This window comes from Trachemys scripta, chromosome 7 (assembly GCF_013100865.1).
Source record: "Trachemys scripta elegans isolate TJP31775 chromosome 7, CAS_Tse_1.0, whole genome shotgun sequence".
NCBI classification, from domain to species: Eukaryota; Metazoa; Chordata; order Testudines; family Emydidae; genus Trachemys; species Trachemys scripta.
The window spans coordinates 124930545-124951742 of NC_048304.1; the positions used below are offsets into that span (position 1 = coordinate 124930545).

The 21198-nt window shown below is 62.2% G+C and overlaps 1 protein-coding gene across 1 annotated transcript in view; it reads right to left on the bottom strand.

Moving 5' to 3' along the window:
• LOC117880832 (prominin-1-A-like) overlaps positions 1–19846 on the bottom strand; it is a 32586-nt gene extending 12740 nt beyond the window's left edge. The window contains exons 1-12 of the mRNA XM_034777336.1: positions 19713–19846; positions 17483–17726; positions 10428–10489; positions 9763–9968; positions 8069–8189; positions 7762–7825; positions 6690–6779; positions 4605–4795; positions 4162–4236; positions 3528–3591; positions 2910–3069; positions 557–709 (exon numbers count right to left, since the gene is read on the bottom strand). Coding sequence (XP_034633227.1) covers positions 557–709; positions 2910–3069; positions 3528–3591; positions 4162–4236; positions 4605–4795; positions 6690–6779; positions 7762–7825; positions 8069–8189; positions 9763–9968; positions 10428–10489; positions 17483–17612 — 1316 coding nt within the window. The 5' untranslated portion in view covers positions 17613–17726; positions 19713–19846. The remainder of the gene's footprint in view (positions 1–556; positions 710–2909; positions 3070–3527; positions 3592–4161; positions 4237–4604; positions 4796–6689; positions 6780–7761; positions 7826–8068; positions 8190–9762; positions 9969–10427; positions 10490–17482; positions 17727–19712) is intronic.
• Positions 19847–21198: the final 1352 nt, after the last annotated feature.

The following is a 21198-nucleotide window of genomic DNA, read 5'->3' on the forward strand; positions in this document are numbered from 1 at the left end:
CTCCGTCCCCCTCCCCCCTGCCCTGATACCTCTCTGTCCCCCTCCCCCCAGTCCTGATACCTCTCCAACAGCCCCTCCATTCCCCCAGCCCAGATACCACTCCAACGGCCTCTCCTTGCAAACCAGCCTTGGTCATTTCATGGCTCATGACCTGCCTGGAGACCAGAACCCATTGTACTGTCCCGGTGCGGCTGCCCCCTCAGTCCTGGGCCCACATATCTCACTGCTCATCACTGGCTCCCCTCTGCCTTTGCCTGCTAGACCCAGGAGCCCCCCTGCACCAGGGTCGGGTCACCTCCGGGCCGCCCCTTGGCTAACGGAGGAGATGGGGCTCGGCGCGGCTCTCCCCAGTCCCCCAGTCCTGCTGAGCCCTCCCCAGTCCGTCCACGTCTGGGTCGCAGCGTGGGTGCCACAACTGGGTGCAGGATCCCGTGCAGGTCTCCCCAGCACCGTGCCCGAGGTCCTGCCGCTATCCGACATCACAGCCCCGCGTGGGGCTCCCCGGGGCAGCGTGGGAGGCGCTGTAACGGCGCCGGGGGCCGCGGGGGGCTCTTACGCCATGAAGAAGTCCCCGCCAGAGTTGGAGAGGCAGCCGCGCTCCGTGGGCAGCACCGACGGCTTCAGCCCGAGGGCCCCCAGCACCAGGGCCAGCAAGTAGCACAGGACGATCAGAAGCACCAGGCAGCAGAGACAGATGCCCACGATCCACCTGCGGGGGAGACGTTAGAGACCCGGTCCCTGGTGGGGCAGGAGTCTGGGGGCTGGCGGGGGGTCACCCCCTGCAGCAGGGGGAACCTGCTGCCAGACTGAGGGGGGGGTCTCTCCTTAGAACAGACCCCCCTCGTCCCCAGGGCGCCCCAGCTCTCGGTGCTCCGGGGGACAGTGGGCTGCTCCAAGCCAGGGCTGGCTGCTCCCCCGCGGCGCTCCCCAGCCCGACGGCAGGGCTCAGCCTGTGCTCCCCTCGCCCCCCCCCAACAACCGCCCCCCTCCGAGGGCAGGGGGCTCCGAGCCCACCCGGGCGTTGGTCCCACACCCCGACGCAGGGAAGGAGCCCTGCAGTGCGTGAGCTGGGGACACCACACCACGCGCTATGCAGCTCCGGCCCCGGCGACCCCCCAAGAGTCCCCGATGGATCGGGGTGTCACGTTGCACTCTATAGGATTTTATGAAAATATGCTAATGTAACTGGGGTATGCTTCATGCAAAAGGTCTCTTGTAAGGTATCACTGCAAAGCTTATGATCTCCTGAGTGTGATCATCGTATTTGTATAAATGTACCACTCTTGTATCTGGGACTAGAAATATGAAACATAACTCTGAGGGCCTATTGTCATTATGCAAAGTGTGGGCCATTAATGGTGGTTTGGAATCTTGATGGCTCCCATTAACCAAGACCATTGTCTGCAGATGGCTGTGTTTACCTGTGAGTCTTCCTGTATGTGTGTGTGCTGGCAAGGGGGTAATGAAGTCTTGCAGTGACATGTGATCATGTCACCTGACCTGGAATCCATCTTTAACCTGGTGCTTTTCCGGGGGGAAGGGGGGGGGGGACCCAGAGGGACAAAGGATTCCCACCTTATTCAAAAGAGATATAAGTGGGTGGAACATAGGGTTACCATCCATCCGGGTTTCCCCGGACATGTCCGGCTTTTTTAGCTTTAAATGGCCGTCCGGGGGGGATTTCCCCCTTCCCTCATGCAGAGTGCGGCACAGCTGATTGGACGGCTGGGCCTGATTGAAAGCCGCTCGCAGCCACTGGGGCCTCTAGCAGCCAGAGTCCCTCCCCCTCCCCCGCTCCCTCCTCCCCTGCAGAGCAGTGCCCCAGTGTTTGGCTGCACGTGGAGCCCGCAGCTCTCCCTCGGCCTGGGGCGGGGGGGAGGCAAGGGACAGGGAACGGGGGGTTAGATGGGTCGGGGGTTCTGTGGGGGCTGTCAGGAGAAGGGGGTGTAGAGAGCAGTTGGGGCAGGCAAGGGACAGGGAACGGGGGAGTTAGATTGGTCGGGGTTCTGGGGGGGCTGTCAGGAGAAGGGGGTGTATAGACCGGTTGGGGCAGGCAAGGGACAGGGAGACTTAGATAGGGGGTGGGGTCCTGGGGGCAGTTGTGGGGGGGGGACAGGTAGGGGGATTCTGAGGGGGGCGGGAAGTGGGAGGGAGCAGGGTTGGGCGGCACCCCGTGTCCTCTTTTTTGATTGTTGAAATATGGTAACCCTAGTGGAACAGAACAAAGGAGGAGCCATCCTGAGGAATCCCCCAGCTACCACCTGAGCGGGAGCAAAGGCTGTACCGGGGAAGGACTGGGCCCAGGCTAGGACAGCGTCCAGGCTGTGACAGACACTTATTGAAACATCTCTGAGGGTGAGAGTTTATCTGTACTCAGTTGTATTACTGTATTAGGCTTAGATTTGCGGGTTTATTTTATTTTGCTTGGTAATTCACTTGTTCTGTCTGTTACTACTTGGAACCACTTAAATCCTACTTTCTGTATTTAATAAAATCACTTTTTACTTATTAATTAACCCAGAGTATGTATTAGTACCTGGGGGGGGGGGCAAACAGGTGTGCGCAGGGTAGCTTTACACAGGGTAAAACGGATTTATTTGGGTTTAGACCCCATTGGGAGTTGGGCATCTGAGTGTTAAAGGCAGGAACACTTCTGTGAGCTGCTTTCAGTTAAGTCTGCAGCTCTGGGGCAAGTAATTCAGACCCTGGGTCTGTGTTGGAGCAGACGGGCGTGTCTGGCTCAGCAAGACGGGGTGCTGGGGTCCCAGGCTGGCAGGGAAAGCAGGGGCAGAAGTAGTCTTGGCCCATCAGTTGGCAGTTCCCAAGGGGGTTTTTGTGATCCAACCTATCACACAGGGAGCCCCAGGCGGGATCAGCCCCCACGCGGGGGGCAGCGGCCCAGCCCCTACCTGTAGCCGTCGTAGGTGGCCACCTGCGGCTCGTATTCCTTGGCCTGCCTGCCAATGGTGTCCAGCGTGGCCGTGACGTTCCCCAGCGTGTCCAGCACCGGGATCTCACTCCGCACCCCACCAATCTTCCGCCTGACCTCAGCCAGCTGGCTCCGTGCGTCTGTGGGGGAAAGGGACGGGCACGTCAGGGACACACAGGCACTGACGGCTGCTCCCGTAGCCTCCTGGGGCCCACGCTCCAGCTCCCCCTGCACAACGCACTGGGGCAGACGCAGCCCGCGGTGGACAGATCTGAGGGGGCAGCAGGTGGAGAGAGCCTGAGAACGGGAGAGCTGTGCTGATTGGACAAGGGAGAACATGGCGGGGGGCAGAGGGGAGAGCAAAGACCCACTTCATAGGCCAAGGTGGGGCCTGGACCCCTGGCTCCGGGGAGGGACAGGCAGATCCCCTAGGGGACAGGCAGGGCCCCGGTCATTACAGTGCCCAGTCCCAGAGCAGGGAGCCACGCTGGCTGGGGCAGGAGAGGTCTCCCCAGAGGGAGGGGGAGGAGGTGCCCCAGATGACCCCTTCCCATCCCTCGCGGGCATCCCTGTATTACCAGATGGCAGCGCCACTTACCCGCCACCACCTTCTGCGCCTGCTCCTCTACCCTCGTGGGGGTCTTGTTCAGCGTCTCGTTGGCCTGCAGCCCCAGACACGGACAGGGGAGAGACAGACAGACAGACAGGCTCAGAACCCAGCCCAGGGCCCCAACGCAAAGCACTGGGCGAGGGCAAACGCACCACCCGGCCCTGCTCCAGCCCCACTCCCCAGCCCCACATGCCCCAGCACAGGGGATGGTCAGAAATACCCAGCACTGGCCAATGCCATAGGCTCAGCGCTGGCCCGGACGGGCTGCTGGGCTCTCCCCACATGGGGCAGGGTACCACGACGGAGGCACTCTCAGCCCCGCCCCAAGCAGCACTGGCAGGGCACTGGGCTGGACGGACCGTTGGCCTGCTCCAGGTCAGGTGGGGCAGATGCTCGGCTAGCACGGTGGGCATTTTCCACATGGCGTCAGTGGTTTGGGTCTCCTGCCCTGCCCCAGAGCCATGGCTTGGAGACAGAGGCTGAGGCAGGCATGGCTGGGTCGCTCACCCTGCCAAGCCGCACCCTGGGGCAGGGAGAGCTGGCAATGCCCCTACAGACCAGCCCCACAGGGTGCCGGTCAGAGCCACGTCCTGCTAGCCCCGCGCCACCCCCCAGTCTGTACCTGCTGCAGGGCAGCGCTCAGGTTGGCATTGGTCAGATTATTCAACAGTTCCAGCTGGCTGCTCACGTCCGGGACCTGGGGAAACAGGAGCACATGGGTCAGACGGCAGGGCTGGCGCGTGGGGAGGAGGTGCCGGGCTGAGAGGGTGCCGGGCAGAAGCAGGGTGCTGCTGGGAGCTGGCTCCGTCTGGGCCTGGCTATGTACGTCCCAGCAGGGGTGGCAGGACGGCGCCCATGTGAGCGCACAGAGGTATGTGCACATGGGGAGGTCAGCGGGTATACTGGGGGGGTATTTGCATGTCGGGGAGGTTTCAGTCCCTCCAACCCCATACACCCACCCAGCCCCCCATGCCAACCTGTAACCCACGCACCCATCCAGCCCCCATGCACCCCACCCCACCCTGTGCCCCCTACAGCCCCCAGCCCCCCGTGTGCTCGCCTCACCATGCTGAAGTCGGCGTCGGGGGCCAGGCCGCTGACGGACACCTGGGTGCAGGGCGGGTCACAGCTCTGCAGGGTCCGGTTGATCCGCTCCTGCAGGCGGCTGAGGTTCTGGGTCAGCTCCCGCTGCAGCTGCTGCAGGCGCAGGCCTGACTGGTTCACGGCTCGGAGCTCCCGATCCGCCAGGTCCGTCACTAGGGGGCGACAGCACGGCGCTCCCACGGCTCAGTCCTCGTCCCGTCTGCACCGTGCCCCAAGCCAGGGACACCCCCTGACTGTGCCACAAGGGGGACCCCCAGACACCCCCAAGGTGACCCCTCAGCACCTCAGCCAGCCTGTCTCAGACCCAGGGGCGGCTCTATGGTTTTTGCCGCCCCAAGCACGGCAGTCAGGCGGCTTTCGGCAGCACACTTGCGGGAGGTCCGCCGGCCCCACGCCTTCAGCGTCCCCACTGCCGAATTACCGCCGAAGCCGTGGGACCGGCGGACCTCCCACAGGCAGCCTGACGGCCGCCCTCACAGCAACCGGCACGCGCCCCGCCGCGGCTTGCCGCCCCCGGCACGCGCTTGCTGCGCTGGTGCCTGGAGCCGCCCCTGCTCAGATCACCTTGCTCACTCCCACCCTGCTCCGTGCTGCAGGGGTGGGGGGAGGAGTTGGGAGCAGCCTCTGCCCAGGCCCTGGGGGCCACGGTGAATCGGGGGATCCCAGGAGATGGTTAATGGGGGAGTTTCTCCAGCCCAGGGTCCCTGGGGCTCCTGTGATTTTCTGTGCCCCTCAGGTGTTGAGGCTGGGGGGAGTGACATTCTATACCTGGAGGAGCGTGCTGTAACCCCCATATCATATAATTGTGATCTTACTTAGAAAGCAGCCTTGTAAGGTATCCGGGGAAAGGTTCTGATTTGCTGAAAGTCATTTCTCTCTCCATAGATGTGTATCGTTCATGCATACGACGTTATGAGAATTGTGTTTGGTTGTCACTAAAACATGCTGTGAGCTGGGGAATCGGCCAGATATTCGCTCCCCAGAGGCAACAGCAAGGAAAGTAACTAACGCCCGGGCGGGGAGTCGAACAACCCATCAGCAGCCATTGTCCAGCAAGGGAGCTACAATGCCATGACTCCCCTGCACGAGGCCACCCCAGGGGAATTGTTAACCTTGTTTGGAGAGACTCAGCAATGCCCCCAGATGTGCCTGGACTTGTGCTCCCCAAGCACATGGACTGAGGGTATAAAACAGGCAGTGTGGACACATACTGGGCCCTGCTCCTGCCCCCACCTCTGCTGCAAGCAACCAGGCCACTGAGAAGAAGACAAGACTCCGACACAGGAGACTGGCCCAGGTTCAGGGGACAAACCTGTGTACTAAGGACTGCAACATCCAGTGGGGTGAGAAAATGCTTCATCTACTTGCTGCCCAGTCTAATAGGGCTGAGAGTTTAGGCTGCCAGCTTATGTTGTATTTTCTTTTGGTACCACTCTGAGTTGTTGTGCTTTGACTCGTAATCACTTAAAATCTATCTTTGTCGTTAATAAATCTGTTGGTTTATTCTACCTGAAGCAGTGTGTCTGGTTTGAAGCGTGTCAGACTCCCCTTGGGATAACAAGCCTGGTGCATATCAATTTCCTTGTTAAATTGACAAACTCATATAAGCTTGCAGCATCCAGCGGGCACAACTGGACACTGCAAGATGGAGGTTCCTAGGGTTGTGTCTGGGACTGGAGATATTGGCTAGTGTAATTCGGTCGCACAATCCAAGGAGCAGTTTACACGCCAGAGGCTGTGTGTGAACAGCCCAGGGGTGGGGGTTCTCACAGCAGAGCAGGGTAAGGCTGGCTCCCAGAGTCGAGGGTTGGAGTGACCTAGCAGATCACCGGTCCAGATAACACCAGAGGGGAACGTCACAGGGGGTTACGCTGCCCCCCACTGCATAGTGTGCCCCCTGGCACCGCCCCGAGCCCTCGCAGCTTTCCCACCAAACACCCCCAGGGTTACTCTGTCCTCCACCACCTCGCCGTAGGGGCTTGTTCCCCCCAGTGTCTGGGGGAGCCCCCAGCCCATGCCTGCCCCCCTCAGCCCCAGGGCCGGTACCTTCCAGCAGGCGCGTGGCGGAGGCCAGCGCCCCGTACGCCTCCTCTCCCACCTCGGAGATGATCCTGCCGCCCAGGATGGGCCCGATGTCTGCGAAGAAGGGGGCATCGCTGTTACCCCGGGCACAGCCAGACACACGGCTCCAAACCCCGAGCCCCTGTCTGGCCTGGAGAGTTCCCACCCCGCCCCACCTGCCCCCCAGCATGGGCACACGGGGGAGCGGGCAGCGGGCGCAGAACAGGCTGGCCACGGAGCCCATGTCATGCTACGGTCCCTTGAGAGGAAGCGGATAAAGCTACTGGCTGGGAGCCAGGACTCCTGGGTTCCTTACCCCTCTGCCACTGCCCTGCTGGGTGCCCAGGGCCGGCTCCAGGCACCAGCTTGCCAAGCAGGTGCTTGGGGCGGCCGCTCCGGAGAGGGGCGGCACGTCCAGCGATTCGGCGGCAATTCGGCGGACGGTCCCTCACTCCCGCTCGGAGCGAAGGACCTCCCACCGAATTGCCACCGCAGATCAGGATGGGGGTTTTTTTTTTTTTTTTTTTTTTTGCGCTGCTTGGGGCGGCCAAAACCCTGGAGCCGGCCCTGTGGGTGCCCATGGGCAGGTGTGGCAGGGAGAGTGACCCTGGCTGGGCTGGAGGGGGCTGTGCCATGGCAGGGGGTGGGATGGGAAAGCACCCAAGAGGGAGAGGAGGAAAGGGGAGGGGCAGGTGGGCAAGAGCCTGGAAGCCCGGAGGGGGCCCAGTGCAGGTGGCCAGCCAGTGCCCCCTGCAGCCAGGAACGGGCTCCTGGGGCCCCAGGGTGTTGGGCTCCATACTGGGGCTGTACAGGCAGGGAGCAGAGCCCCGTGCAGCCCACCCCCCGCCAGGGCTCTGAGCGCTGGGGCAGGGCATCCCCAAGGGCTAGCCCAGGCAGGCCACGCATCCCCATCCCCCCCGCCCCAGAGGCAGGTCCCCAGAGCCATGCCACGCTCTGGGCCCAAACAGTCACCCGCCCCGGAGCCAGGTATCTGGGGCCACGCCCTCCCCGGGCCCCCACACCCCCGGGCCCCCCAGCCCCCCATGCACAGACTCACTCTGGAGACTGCCGTTGGCCCGGCTCACCGGCACGTCGCTGGAGGTGATGATGAAATCCACTTGCTGCAGAGACAAGGAAAAGGGGGGTGAATACGGGCCTGGCTGCAGAGGGGGCTCCCGCGCCCACAGGGGGACTGCACCATACCCAGGAGCAATGGACTAGCTCAGGGGACTGCGTGGGTCACTCCAGGGCAGGCCCCTGGCATCCCCGCCCTGTGTAGACCCTGGGATCCAGTCCTGGCCCACGGGATGGGCGGGGCTGGGGGGCTCCGGCAGGCAGGTGAGCAGCGGGGGCACTGCACGTACCTGGGGGATGGAGCGGACGAAGGTGCCCAGGTTGTCCAGTGTGGTGTTGAGGGCACCAAAGCTGCCATTCACAGCGCGGGAGACGCGGTTGTTACTGATGAAAGCGCAGATGTTCCCAGCCCTGGGACAAGGAGAAAAGGGGGTGGGGGCGGCATCAGCACACGGAGACCTGGGGGGGCCCTAGCTATGTGCACTGAGCACCCAGACTGTCCATGCACCGCGGGGCCGGCTCACAGCCACTGGCCTCATGCTCAGAGTCAGGACTCCTGGGCTCTGCCAGGGCATCGCTACCCCTCCCCATGCCTCAGTTTCCCCCCAGTGAGGTCCACCCTTGGAGGGTGAGGGGGCGTAACTAACAAGCCAGCGTAAAGCGCGGCTCGCAATGAATGTGCCAGCCCTGCAGCTTCGTCCCGATCCCAGGTCCATGGTCACCCCACTGACCCCTCTTTCCTCAGGGTGACAACGGCACCGTCACAAACCCAGGAGGTCTCCAAGCTGCACACACTGAGCCTGCGAGCTTCACTGCCACAGCAGGGGTCGATCCCTGGCCCCTATCGGCTGAGCTAAAGGAGAATCGCCACTCAGGGTACAGGGCTTATGACACACAGATTAGAGGCTCTGATCCTGCCCAGTAGGGAGCAGTGTGGCTAGCCAGTCCATGGCAAGCACTTCTAGAACCCTTCTCCCTTCCAAGGGGCTCAGTGGGAGCTAGGCCCCGAACCCGCCCCCCATAACCCCTTGGGACACTCCAGACTTTGCACGGGTTAACCAATCAACTCCCGCTTGGCACCAGAGAATTCCATCCTCCGCCAGAGAGATGGAGAAACTGAGGCAGAAGGGAGCAACCTGCCCCAGCGAGTCTGGCCAGGGCTCAACTGGATCTCCAAGTGCCGGATCCCAGCTCCCCGGCCATTGCTCCAGCATCACCTTGCTGCTCACACTCAGTGGGGCAAGCGGGGGGCTAGCCCCCATTCCTGGTTACTAGCTGGGTCCTCCCCTCCCCCCCCGGGGTCATTCCAAGGTGCCGTAGCCTGGAACGCTCTAACCCCGGGTTGAACTCGGACCTCAACTTCCTGCGGCTTCCGGCCCTTTGTCCTCGGGCAGGAATCTGCTCCTGTGAACAATGGGGACTTCCTGGCGGGTCCCTGCCTCGCCCGCCTGCAGCTCTCCCCCACAGGCACCGGCACCTCCCCGCCCCCATTGCAGCTGGGCTCCCCGGCCTTGCACCCAACCCCTGTCCACCCAAAGGTGTCTCCTGGCTCCAGAGAGCTGGATCTCCGCGTCCCAGCCACTCTCCAGCCAGAACCTCAGCCCTGGGGGAGCAGGGTTCCGTGCGACGGGTCGCTCACGCTCGTGTGTTCATCCCCTGGGTGGGATCACAGCCTCAGCGCACAGATAAAGCCCCTGGGGAGGGAGGGGTTAAGCAGCCGGCCCAGGCCTCCCCACTGTGCGAGAAGAGATGACGGGGCCAGTGGACGAGACTAGCCTGGGGACCCAGGGATCTGCCTAACTCAGAGGGGGTTAGTAACGCCTGGTCATCCGGGGCCCTTCCCAACCCCGCCCCCATACAGGGTAACTGCACCCCCCACGGGGCCAGCGATCCACGGCCAGGCAGCAATGCCAGAGCCCACGGCGCTCGGGCTCTACACTGAAATACGGCCCGCGGAGGCGCTGGGCCGGAGCGCGGCACTCACAGGATGAGGGTGGTGACCAGCAGCACCGAGGCGAAGAGCGCCCTGCGCCGGCAGCCCGTGCGCTTGCTTTGTTTCTGGTACATCGTCCCCCCGCAGTTCCCGCAGCAGCGGCAGCAGCAGAAGCAAAAGCCGACCAGGGGCACGAGGATGATGAAGAGGAGGCCGATGGCTGTGCAGACCAGGAAACCCACCTCGTAAACCAGCACCTAGGGCGAGGGCGAGAGCGCGAGCGTTAGCAACGTCCATCCCAGCAGCAACCAAGGCCCTGGGCCTCACTCCTCCCCCCCAAAATGCAGCTGCCTCTGGGGCGGAATGCGCCAGCACTGAACGCAGCGGGGCAGCTTGGGGCAGGAAGTGAAGGAGTGACACTGCAGGGGAGGTGCAAGGATCTGGGGAGATAGAAAGGAGTCACCAGCTCTGGAACCTGGCCAGGCCGCTGGGCTTTCTGCCCAGAATCGGCCCACATGCCTTGGGGTTTGATTCTTCCAAAGCGCTCCAGTCTGCTGCCCCTGTCTTCAGCAGGATGGCATCGCTGGGGGGAGGGCATCAGTTGGGGCATGGCTGACCTCAGAGTCCCCACTGAGCCCTGACAGCGACCTTCTCCCTCTGTGCCTATGGGGGGCCCTGCCCCAGACCCTGGCCCATGGCCCCGCCAGGGCCCTCACCTCTTTGTACACGGCAGGGTTCGTAATGTCACTTTTCTGCTGGATCAAGTTGGTGAGGAGTTCTGGGGAAAAGGAGCAGAGAGGGGGGTTAGCACCCCAGAGACACCACTGTCCAAAGGGACTGTCCTGCCCCCCTCTCCCCGCCCCAGTCCGACCGGCTGCGTGACCCAGGCCCGAGAATTCACCCAGCGACTCCTGCTGCGAGTGCAGGAATCCGGGGCCGCGCTGGCGCAGAGCTTACAGGGACAATCCCTGGTTACACTAACACTGCACGAAACGCCCATGGCTGATCCGGGTCAGCTGGGTCAGGCTGCAGGGCTGTAAAACTGCAGTGTAGACGTCCGGGCTGGAGCCTGGGCTCTGGGACTCTGCCGGGGGGCGGGGGGGGGCGGGGGTCATCGCCCTCCCCACACCCACCCACCCACCGAGCTCCCTTTCAGCAGGAGCTGGGAGGAGCCTGGAACCCGCAGCCTCTCCCATAAGCCATGGTACGGTCCCTCCCTCGGCTGGCTTGGTCCTGGTGTGACCTCGGCACCAGCTCTGTTTGCCTTTGGGGGACGCACAGATACACCAGAGGCCTGCCCCATGGGCCCCGGTATAACCGTGCCAGCCCTACCCGCCAGCCTGGCCAGCACTCCGGCTAGTCCAGAGCTGTGCCGGGAGAGCCCAGCCTCTGGCCTGCAGCCAGGCCCTGCCAAGGCGCCCGGGGAGCTCCTGCCTGGCCTGGCACCCCCGTCTGATAGCCGTCAGCAGGAGCCAGAAACCAGGGCACCGGCTGGGCCATGCCCAGAGCCAGCCGCCAGCCCACGGGGTTCAGATAAAAGGGGACCTGGCTCTGGCTCTCTCGTGTCCCGGGTTCGGGCCCTGGCTGCAGCGTCTCCCGGGCGAGTCCGAGCCAGCCCCATCACAGCCATACAGCCAGTGACCCCAAGAGCCACGGCACAGAGCCCCGAGCCAAGGCAGCACTGCCTCCCGCAGCGAGCCCCAGCCCAGCAGGAGGGCCCCCGCCCCCTAGTGCTCTCACGTCTCCCCCCGGTCCTGGTCACCCCGGCCCTTCCCTCCCCACGACCCGGAGCTCGAGGGCAGGTGGTTTGTGTGGAAGAGACACCGCTGAGCAAAAGGCTGGCGCTGCTGGGACAGGGGTGGGGCTCAGCAGGGGGCGCTCTCCCTTCGCAGTCTGTGCTGACCCCAATACCCCAGTGAGGCGCTAGGGGGCGCTGTGCTGCAGGGAGCAGGGGTGGGGCCCGGTAGGGGGCGCTCTCCTCTCGCAGGCAGCGCTGACCCAGTGCAGGGCTAGGGGGCGCTGTGCTGCAGGGGGTGGGCTGGGGGGCTCAGTAGGGGGCGCTCTCCCCTCGCAGGCAGCACTGACCCCAATACCCCAGTGAGGCGCTAGGGGGCGCTGTGCTGCAGGGAGCAGGGTGGGGCTCAGCAGGGGGCGCTCTCCCCTCGCAGGCAGCGCTGACCCAGTGCAGGGCTACGGGGCACTGTGCTGCAGGGGGTGGGCTGGGGGGCTCAGTAGGGGGCGCTCTCCCCTCGCAGGCAGCGCTGACCCAGTGCAGGGCAGGGGGTGGGTTGGGGGGCTCAATAGGGGGCGCTCTCCCCTCGCAGGCAGTGCTGACCCAGTGCAGCGTACGGGGCGCTGTGCTGCAGGGACTGGGGGTGCATCTGCCCCTGTAGAAAGCAGAGGTCACAGGACTGCAGGGGGGATCACGTCCAGCCACGCTGGGCTGTGATCCGCTCAGCTGACAGTCTCTTTCCCCAGGGCTGATGTGCAGATACGGGCCGGGCTCACCCCAGCCCAGTGGGCACCAGGGACTCCACCTGCTGGGGCATATCCAGGGGATGTTCTCTAGTGAGTCCAGCCGGGCCTGGCAACCCCACAGCTCTAATTCCAAACTGCACAAACTCCTCCCTTTCCAGCTGGGGCTGGTTTCCTTCCCGTGTCCTGCTTTCCCCTTGCATCACCCCAGAGCCCGACTTATCCCCCTGCCCCCGGAGCCGCGGTGTATTCGCCAAGCTCTCCAGGGCAGAGCCGCGCACCGTCACACCTGTGCGGCAGCAGGAAGCAAACCATGAAATCAAACAAGTCAGGTCACTGCCAGGAACCAGACGGCTTGTTTGCAAACTGCAAAACAAACAGGAGATCCAATGGGGTGACAAGGAAACACAGGCCCAGGGGAGACAAAGGGAGCAAACAAAAGCACCTCAGGCCCTTGAAGAAAGCAGGGGAACCGGTCCAGATTGGGTGGGGGTTAGGGGAACCAGAGCACTTTCCGAACCGTGTGTAACGATCACTCCACCTGCCACTGCAGTGCAGCCACCTCGGGGGCGGAACATGGCAGCTGTTGAACAGCAGCGAAAGGGAACTCGGTCTGCAATGGTTGCTGCAGAAGGACCAGTCTGGGCAGACACCAGGGCTACTCGCTCTCGGATCTCAGCTCACCACAAGCAGCCAGGACCTTGGTCGTACGGCTCCTTACAGAGATGGTCCCTCCAGCACCCCCTGGGCTCTAGCTCACAGGGAAGAATCAGCAACCCCACTGCCTGCACCCCCAGCTTTCCTAGGCAGTCTCCCCCCAATCCCCGCTAGACCCAGGTCACCCCCTCCAGCACTGGCCCACCTCTGTGTGCATTACAAATGGGGAAGACTCATTACCCTTGTTTTACAGAGCAGAGAAACCGAGGCACAGAGAGCCCAAAGCCAGCGTTTTCACTGACCACGGGTGCCCAAGCTGAGACCCCTCAAAGGGGCCTGACTCGCAGAGGGGCTGGGCCCCACAAACCCGTCTCTGGCCAGCGGGACCCGCGGGCGCTCTGAGCTCTGCAGATCAGGCTCCAGGCGCCCCAAATTCAGTGGACACTTTGGAAAAATCGGCCTCATGCGACTCGCCCCAGCCCACAGAGTGAGCGTGGCATGAGACCCAGGAGTCCTGGCTGCCAATCCTGTGGCTTGACAGGGGCTGGTAGGCTGTCACACGCAGCTCTTCCCGCAGCGGTTCGAAGCAGACAGGAGAGTCCTGCACTTGGAGATGAAGGATTCCCAGCTACATCAAACGCCTCTGTTCCCTGGGGACAGAGCCGGTCTGGGTGCTCCCCTCAGGACCCCACCCGCTACTGACTCACAAACTCGGGTCAAGTATCAGAGGGGGAGCCGTGTTAGTCTGAATCTGTAAAGAGCAACAGAGGGTCCTGTGGCACCTTTAAGATTAACAGAAGTATTGGGAGCATAAGCTTTCGTGGGTAAGAACCTCACTTCTTCAGATGCAAGTAATGGAAATTTCCAGAGGCAGGTATAAATCAGTCTGGAGATAACGAGGTTAGTTCAATCAGGGAGGGTGAGGTGCTCTGCTAGCAGTTGAGGTGTGAACACCAAGGGAGGAGAAACTGCTTCTGTAGTTGGCTAGCCATTCACAGTCTTTGTTTAATCCTGATCTGATGGTGTCAAATTTGCAAATGAACTGGAGCTCAGCAGTTTCTCTTTGGAGTCTGGTCCTGAAGGTTTTTTGCTGTAAGATGGCTACCTTTACATCTGCTATTGTGTGGCCAGGGAGGTTGAAGTGTTCTCCTACAGGTTTTTGTATATTGCCATTCCTGATCTCTGACTTGTGTCCATTTATCCTCTTGCGTAGTGACTGTCCAGTTTGGCCAATGTACATAGCAGAGGGGCATTGCTGGCACATGAACTCGGGTCAGGCTCTGCAGAGAGGAGCCCAATCCCGGTAGCTGCCAGGGGAGAACATAAGAATGGCCAGACTGGGTCACACCAGGATCCCGGCCAGGATCTGCCCTGGAGAGCTTGGCGAATACACCTGGAAAAGAACGCTGGCTAGGTCACAGAAAGCAGCTGAATGATGGGATGAAACAAGCATCATGGGGCATAAGGACATAAGAACGGCCAGACCAGGTCAGACGAAAGGTCCATCTAGCCCAGTGTCCTGTCTTCTAGAAGTGGGCTGTAGTCCACGAAAGCTTATGCTCTAATAAATTTGTTAGTCTCTAAGGTGCCACAAGTACTCCTGTTCTTTTTGTCTTCTGACAGTGGCCAATGCCAGATGCCCCAAAGGGAATGAACAGAACAGGGCAATTATCGAGTGATCCATCCCCTGTCGCCCATTCTCAGCCTCTGGCAAACAGTGGGTTAGAGACACCCAGATCATGGGGTTGTGTCCCTGCCCATCCTGGCTAATAGCCATTGCTGGGCCTGTCCTCTGTGAACTTACCTCGTTCTTTTCTGAAGCCACTTATACTTTTGACCTTCGCAACGTCCCCTGGCAACGAGCGCCACGGGCTGACTGCGCAGAAGTACTCCCTTGTGTTTGTTTTAACCCTGCTGCCTATTCATTTCATAGGGTGACGCTGGTTCGTGTGTTATGTGAAGGGGTAAATAACACCTCCCTGTTCACTTTCTCCACACCAGTTACGATTGTATCGCCCTCGATCATGTCCCCCCTCCGTCGGCTCTTTTCCAAGCTGAACAGCATCAGTCTTTTGAATTTGGAAGCTGTTCTATGCCCCTAATCACTTTTGTTGCCCTGCTCTGTACTTTTTCCAATTCGAATATATCATGTTTGAGATGGAGCGACCAGAACTGCACGCAGTATTCACGGTGTGGGCATGCCCCGGATTTCTATGGTGGCATTAGGATATCTTCTGGTTTATGATCTCTCCCTTTCCTAATGGTTCCAACATTCTGTTCGCCTTTTTGTCTGCGGCTGCACATTGAGTGGATGTTTTAGAACATAAACATCAGAACATAAGAACGGCCGTACCGGGTCAGCCCAAAGGTCCATCCAGCCCAGTATCCTGTCTGCCAACAGTGGCCAATGCCAGGTGCCCCAGAGGGAGTGAACCAAACAGGTAATGATCAAGTGATCTCTCTCCTGCCATCCATCTCCACCCTCTGACAAACAGAGGCTAGGGACACCATTCCTTACCCATCCTGGCTAATAGCCATTAATGGACTTAACCAGCATGAATTTATCCAGTTCTGTTCTAAACGCTGTTATAGTCCTAGCCTTCACAACCTCCTCAGGCAAGGAGTTCCACAAGTTGACTGTGCGCTGTGTGAAGAAGAACTTCCTTTTATTCAGAGAACTATTCTCAATGACTCCGAGATCTCTGTCTTGAGCTTATTTAGATCCCATCATTTTGTAGGTATAGTTGGGATTTTGTTTTCCAAAATGCGTTAGGCTGTGTTTATCAACACTGAATGTTATCTGCCAATGCTGTTCTGTTGCCCAGAGACAAGGTGGTTACGTACTAGCTTTTATTGCACCTTCTGTTGGTGAATCACAACAGAAGCTGGTCCAATAAAAGATATTACCTCACTGACCTGGTCTCTCGAATATCCTGGGACCCACACAGCTACGACACCGCTGCATACATCTTGTTGCCCAGTCACCCAGTTTAGCGAGCTCCCTTTGTACCTCTTCGCAGTCTGCTTTGGATTTAACTGTCTGGAGCAGCTTTGTATCGTCTGCAAACTTTGCCAGCTCACTGTTTACCCCTTTTTCCTTGTAACAGACAGAAATAAACAACAAACTGCCACATACAAATCCTGAGAATCCCAGCCCTGAGCACGCCCTGTGCACACACACTGCTCCGACCCAGAGCGCCACAGAACTCACCCCGCAGAGCCAGATGCCAGCTACAGCGCGGGGCTGCAGGAGCTGTCCGCACTACACGGCTCTCGGGCCTCAGCCCGCAGGCCCCCTCAAGGCGGAAGGGCTTTGGGGCCAGCCTTTCATTCACACTGGGTCCCAGAGTGCTTTACAGAGCCCCCGCCAAGCGAGAGCAGGTCTCGAGACCTTGCAGGTGAAACCGGTGACATGAAGTCTGGGTATATTTGTTGTGCAACCTATTTATTGACATTCTATGCACCAGTGCTGGGATCACAAACAGCGCGCAGGCCACCCCCTGCTTGCAGGACTCTCAGCTCAACGCCAGGGCCCGGCTCCCACGGAGCAAATCTGCCCCCAGCACTGGCTCTGGCGAGACAAACGAAGGCAGAGAGCAAACTGTCCTGCCCTTTCCAACAGTTCCCCCAAAACTAGGCTGCATCATAAACCCACCCCCCATGCGACACTCCCGAAGCTGAGCACAGCCCGCTGCCTCCGGGGAACAGCACCTCCTGGGACACCCCCACAGCCCCACAGATAACGAGGAGCGGAGGGCTGAGCCGAGAGGCCTGTGGAGTGCTGGGTGGGGCAGGGAGACGAGTGAGATGCACCCTCTGCCCCAGCTGGGTCTCTGCTCCATCTCCCATCAATGACCCCGTCCCCAGTGCCCCCTTTGTCCCCTATCCCAAACCTTTCCCCGCTGGCCCCTGTCATGGCCTCCTGCCAGCCCCCATCATTCCCATCCCTCAGGACTCTACATCCCGTCCCAGAGGCAGTGGATTGCCCATTCAAAAGTAAATGGTTCACTTTACTAGGCCCCACCCAGCAGGCTGCACATCCCCCTCCCCGGGATGCTGTAACTCACACCACAGCCCTTCCGTCTGTTACATTGCACCACGCTCCTTGCATAGCCGCCAGCCTACGCTGCCTTCGGGCTCAGCCTGCCGCAGGCTCCATAGATCTCAGAGCACTTTGCACACATGCATCGCAATCCCATCCGATCAGTGGGGAAACTGAGGCACGGGGCAGGGGCATGACCAGCCCAAGCTCAGCTGGCAAGCCAGGCATAGAACCCAAGAGTCCTGCCCCCAGCCCGGGGTCCCGGGCATGGGGCCATGCTGCCTCCCGTGATAACACGTTCAGCTAATGCAGAGCGACAAATGCCAGGGTGGCAGACGCGGATCTGGGGGTGTGCACAGGGCCGGGTGGACATTCGGGGCAGGGAGCGGAGGGACAACGTGTGTGGATGGTGCTGAAAGCAGCTCTTCAAACGGGATCCTGCAGGGACCCAAGTAACCCGGGTCCGACCCTTCCCCGCCCCACACATCAGTGCCTGGGAGCGGCAGCCACCTGCCCTGCCCCACCCCGGGAAACCCAGAGAGAGGGGGAGGGAGCCCCTGGGGGCAGCAGCCTGGGACGCCCACACCATGCTCTTACCGGCTGGGAAGGCATTTGGCTGTACCAGCCCCAGGAAGGAGCGCACCATGCTGGACAGGCCGGGCAAGCTGCCCGCGGGGGGCGCCGGCCCCGGCTGGTACTCCGGCTGTGAGAGGTTCTGCAGGGCCATCCTGGGCCGGGCTCCGGGGCAACTCCAAGGGCCGCCAGGGGGAACGCGCCGCTCTGGGGATGCAGTTAGCTCCTGGCCTTCCTCCACACGGTGCTCCCCAGCAGGGCCAGGCTCCTGGAACAGACAAGAGGTGTGAGCAGGCCACAGACCCAGCAGGGCACTGGGCCCAGCAGGAAACGCAGGGGAGAAATAAAATACCTGCTGCTTCCTGCTGGGGGAAAAGAAAGAGGAGTGGCTGTCAGACGGAGCCCCAGGCAGGGATACACACTGCAGGGCAGGGCAGGGCCAGGCCAGGTGTGGGGCAGCCCTTGGGGGGCAGGGGCGAGCTGGGGACACCCCATAACACTCCAGAGCAGGGGAGCTGCCGAAGCAGCCCTTACCCTTTCCCGGCAGCCTCCTGGTGCCAACGGCTGCCCGCGAGAGGTGGGCGAGCCTGCGGCCCTGCAGCCACCAGCGTGTTGGGTTTGTGGGTTGCCCATGTTAATTTATGAGGAGAGAAAAACAACCTCCCCCCCTCCCGGCTCCTCCTGCCCCCCACCACAAGGGCCTTGCCCACATCTGGCTCAATGTCACCTCCTGCCTCACCTGTGGCCTTGGGCAGCCTCTGAGGTGGAGGATCCGCAGGCAGAGGGTTATGGGTATTCTGCCCCCCCAGAACAGAAGCATCCCTGGGGTGTCCGGCAGTGCTGGGGTGTGTGATGCCCCGAGTACCCCACTCTCCCCACAGCCCAGCCCGTTAGCAGGTTGCTGGGAAGGCGTGGTTCCCCCATATACCCCCCACCCCCAGTTTTTTGCCCTGATTGTCATACACTCTTGCTTGGGCTAGCGGGCTCCAGAGATGCCGCTCTCCAGCCGCCCAGCTCGGACGGCAGCCAGCACCAGCGGAGAAGTAAGGGCGTCAGTACCGCAACTCCCCCTACAATAACCTTGCGACCCCCCCCACACACACACACACACAGCTCCTTTTTGGGTCAGGCCTTCTACAATTACAACACCCTGGAGTTTCAGATGTAAATAGCTGAAATCATGACATTTACGATTTTTAAAATTCTATGACGGTGAAATGGAGGGTGACTTGGACAGGGCCCTGCTCCTGGGGCAATACTGCGCAGCAGCCACCAAGGGGTTAATCTGGAAACACCTGGCTCCAGGCTGGGCCCAGTTAACCCCTTCAGGGCTGTAGCACTATGTGTGAGCCATTAACTCCGTCCCCTAGGGGGTAACATCTGGGGCAGCCCTGTGGGTCAGGGTCAAAGGGTGTCCAAGCAGCGAACACGAGTCCTGGGCCAGTGCCCTCTCCCTGGCCCCCTCCCCGTCGGCTAGAGGCAGCCCCCCCCCAGGAATAATGGGGGAGCCCCAGTGCCCTAAGGTAGGGTAGGGAGTAGGGTGACCCCCAGGTACACACTCCCTGCTCCCCTAGCCAGGATCTGCCCTTGGGAATCTCCCCAGAACCTGATCCGAGTTGCCCAGAGTTTCCTCGTTGCCCGGCCGCTCCAAATGCTGGGGTGGGCACCCCAAGACGGTCACCCCCAAGGCGAGGGCAGGGGCCCTGTTCTAAAGGGCAGTGCTAGCCCCAAGAGGGAGGGCCACCCTGTAGGCCAGCGCGGTACCCGCAGGCAGGGGAGGGTCACAGCACGCTGGTGGGTGACCCAGGAAGGGAGCCCCCTTTCCCAGCTGGGTACACAGCACCCACTGGTACATCAGATCAGAGGGCAGGTTGGCCAGCCTGAGCAAGGACTGCACAGCCAGATGCGCCCCACCCACCCCCCTTGGTCCTTCCGTGGGGACTCGGGACTGGGAGTCCAGATGCCTGAGTTCGGTTCCCAGCTCTGGGAGGGAAATGGTGTGTAGTGGTTAGAGCGGGGGGGGGTGGGGGTGGATGAGAGCCCGGACTCCTGGGTTCTCTCCCCGGCTCCGAGAGGGGAGTGTGGGCTGGGAGCCCGGACTCCTGGGTTCTGTTCTCAGGGAGGGGGGCTGGTGGGTCACAGCAGGGAGCGACCCCCCGTCGGTTAATGGGCGGGGGCCGGATTCCCCTGCCGGGGGCGCCGGGGGGCGGGCGGCAGGCCGGGGGGCAGGCTCTCCCGGCGCGGGGGCGCTTACCCGGCAGGGTCCGGCGGCGCTGGCGCTGGGGCTCGGAGCGAGGCAGGGGAGCGCTGGGTGCCAGGGGCCGGGCTTCGCGCTGCTCCTGCCCCGCCCGAGCCCGCGCGAACTTCGGCTCTGCCCGGCGGCGAGCTCCGGGCTCCGGGCTCGGGGCGGATACCGAGACCCTGCCCCCGCGAGACCCTGCCCCACACACCGTGCCCCAGAGCCCTGCCCCACACACACCCTGCCCCCCCGAGACCCTGCCCCACACACCGTGCCCCAGAGCCCTGCCCCACACACACCCTGCCCCCCCGAGACCCTGCCCCACACACCGTGCCCCAGAGCCCTGCCCCACACACACCCTGCCCCCCCGAGACCCTGCCCCACACACCGTGCCCCAGAGCCCTGCCCCACACACACCCTGCCCCCCCGAGACCCTGCCCCACACACCGTGCCCCAGAGCCCTGCCCCACACACACCCTGCCCCCCCGAGACCCTGCCCCACACACCGTGCCCCAGAGCCCTGCCCCACACACACCCTGCCCCCCCGAGACCCTGCCCCACACACCGTGCCCCAGAGCCCTGCCCCACACACACCCTGCCCCCCCGAGACCCTGCCCCACACACCGTGCCCCAGAGCCCTGCCCCACACACACCCTGCCCCCCCGAGACCCTGCCCCACACACCGTGCCCCAGAGCCCTGCCCCACACACACCCTGCCCCCCCGAGACCCTGCCCCACACACCGTGCCCCAGAGCCCTGCCCCACACACACCCTGCCCCCCCGAGACCCTGCCCCACACACCGTGCCCCAGAGCCCTGCCCCACACACACCCTGCCCCCCCGAGACCCTNCACACCCTGCCCCCCCGAGACCCTGCCCCACACACACCCTGCCCCCCTGAGACCCTGCCCCACACACAGTGCCCCAGAGCCCTGCCCCCGCAGAGACCTGCCCTTAAAGAGACCTTGCCCCACCACACCCCTGCCCCCTCCCCACACATACATCCTGACCTCACATAAACCTGCCCTGCCCCCCACACATATCCTGCCCCAGAGACCTGCATCTCCCCCCTCAGAGACCCTGCCACCTCTCAGAGACATGCCCCACACATACACCCTGCCCCCCAAGACCTGTCTACCCCCCCAGCCCCACCCCTTCGCCCCACACCCCCTGACCTCCACACCAACTCCCTACCCCCCACAGAGACCTACCCCCCACAAACACCCTGTCCCCCACACCCTGCTCCATTCACAGACACTACCTCCTTCCCCCCACACCCTGACAGTTCCCCCCACACAGAGGCCTTGCCCCTCACACCCCACCTCCTTCCCCCCACACACAGAGTGAGACCCTGCTCCCATACTCTGCCCCCACACCCCGTCTCTTCCGCCCATGCTACCACCTGCTGCCTCCCCCCACTGTCCCGCCCAGACCTTGCCTCTCACCCACCACCCTGGCAATAGCGCTGGGGAGCCCCTGACCCCCAGCACGGCGGGATCTCG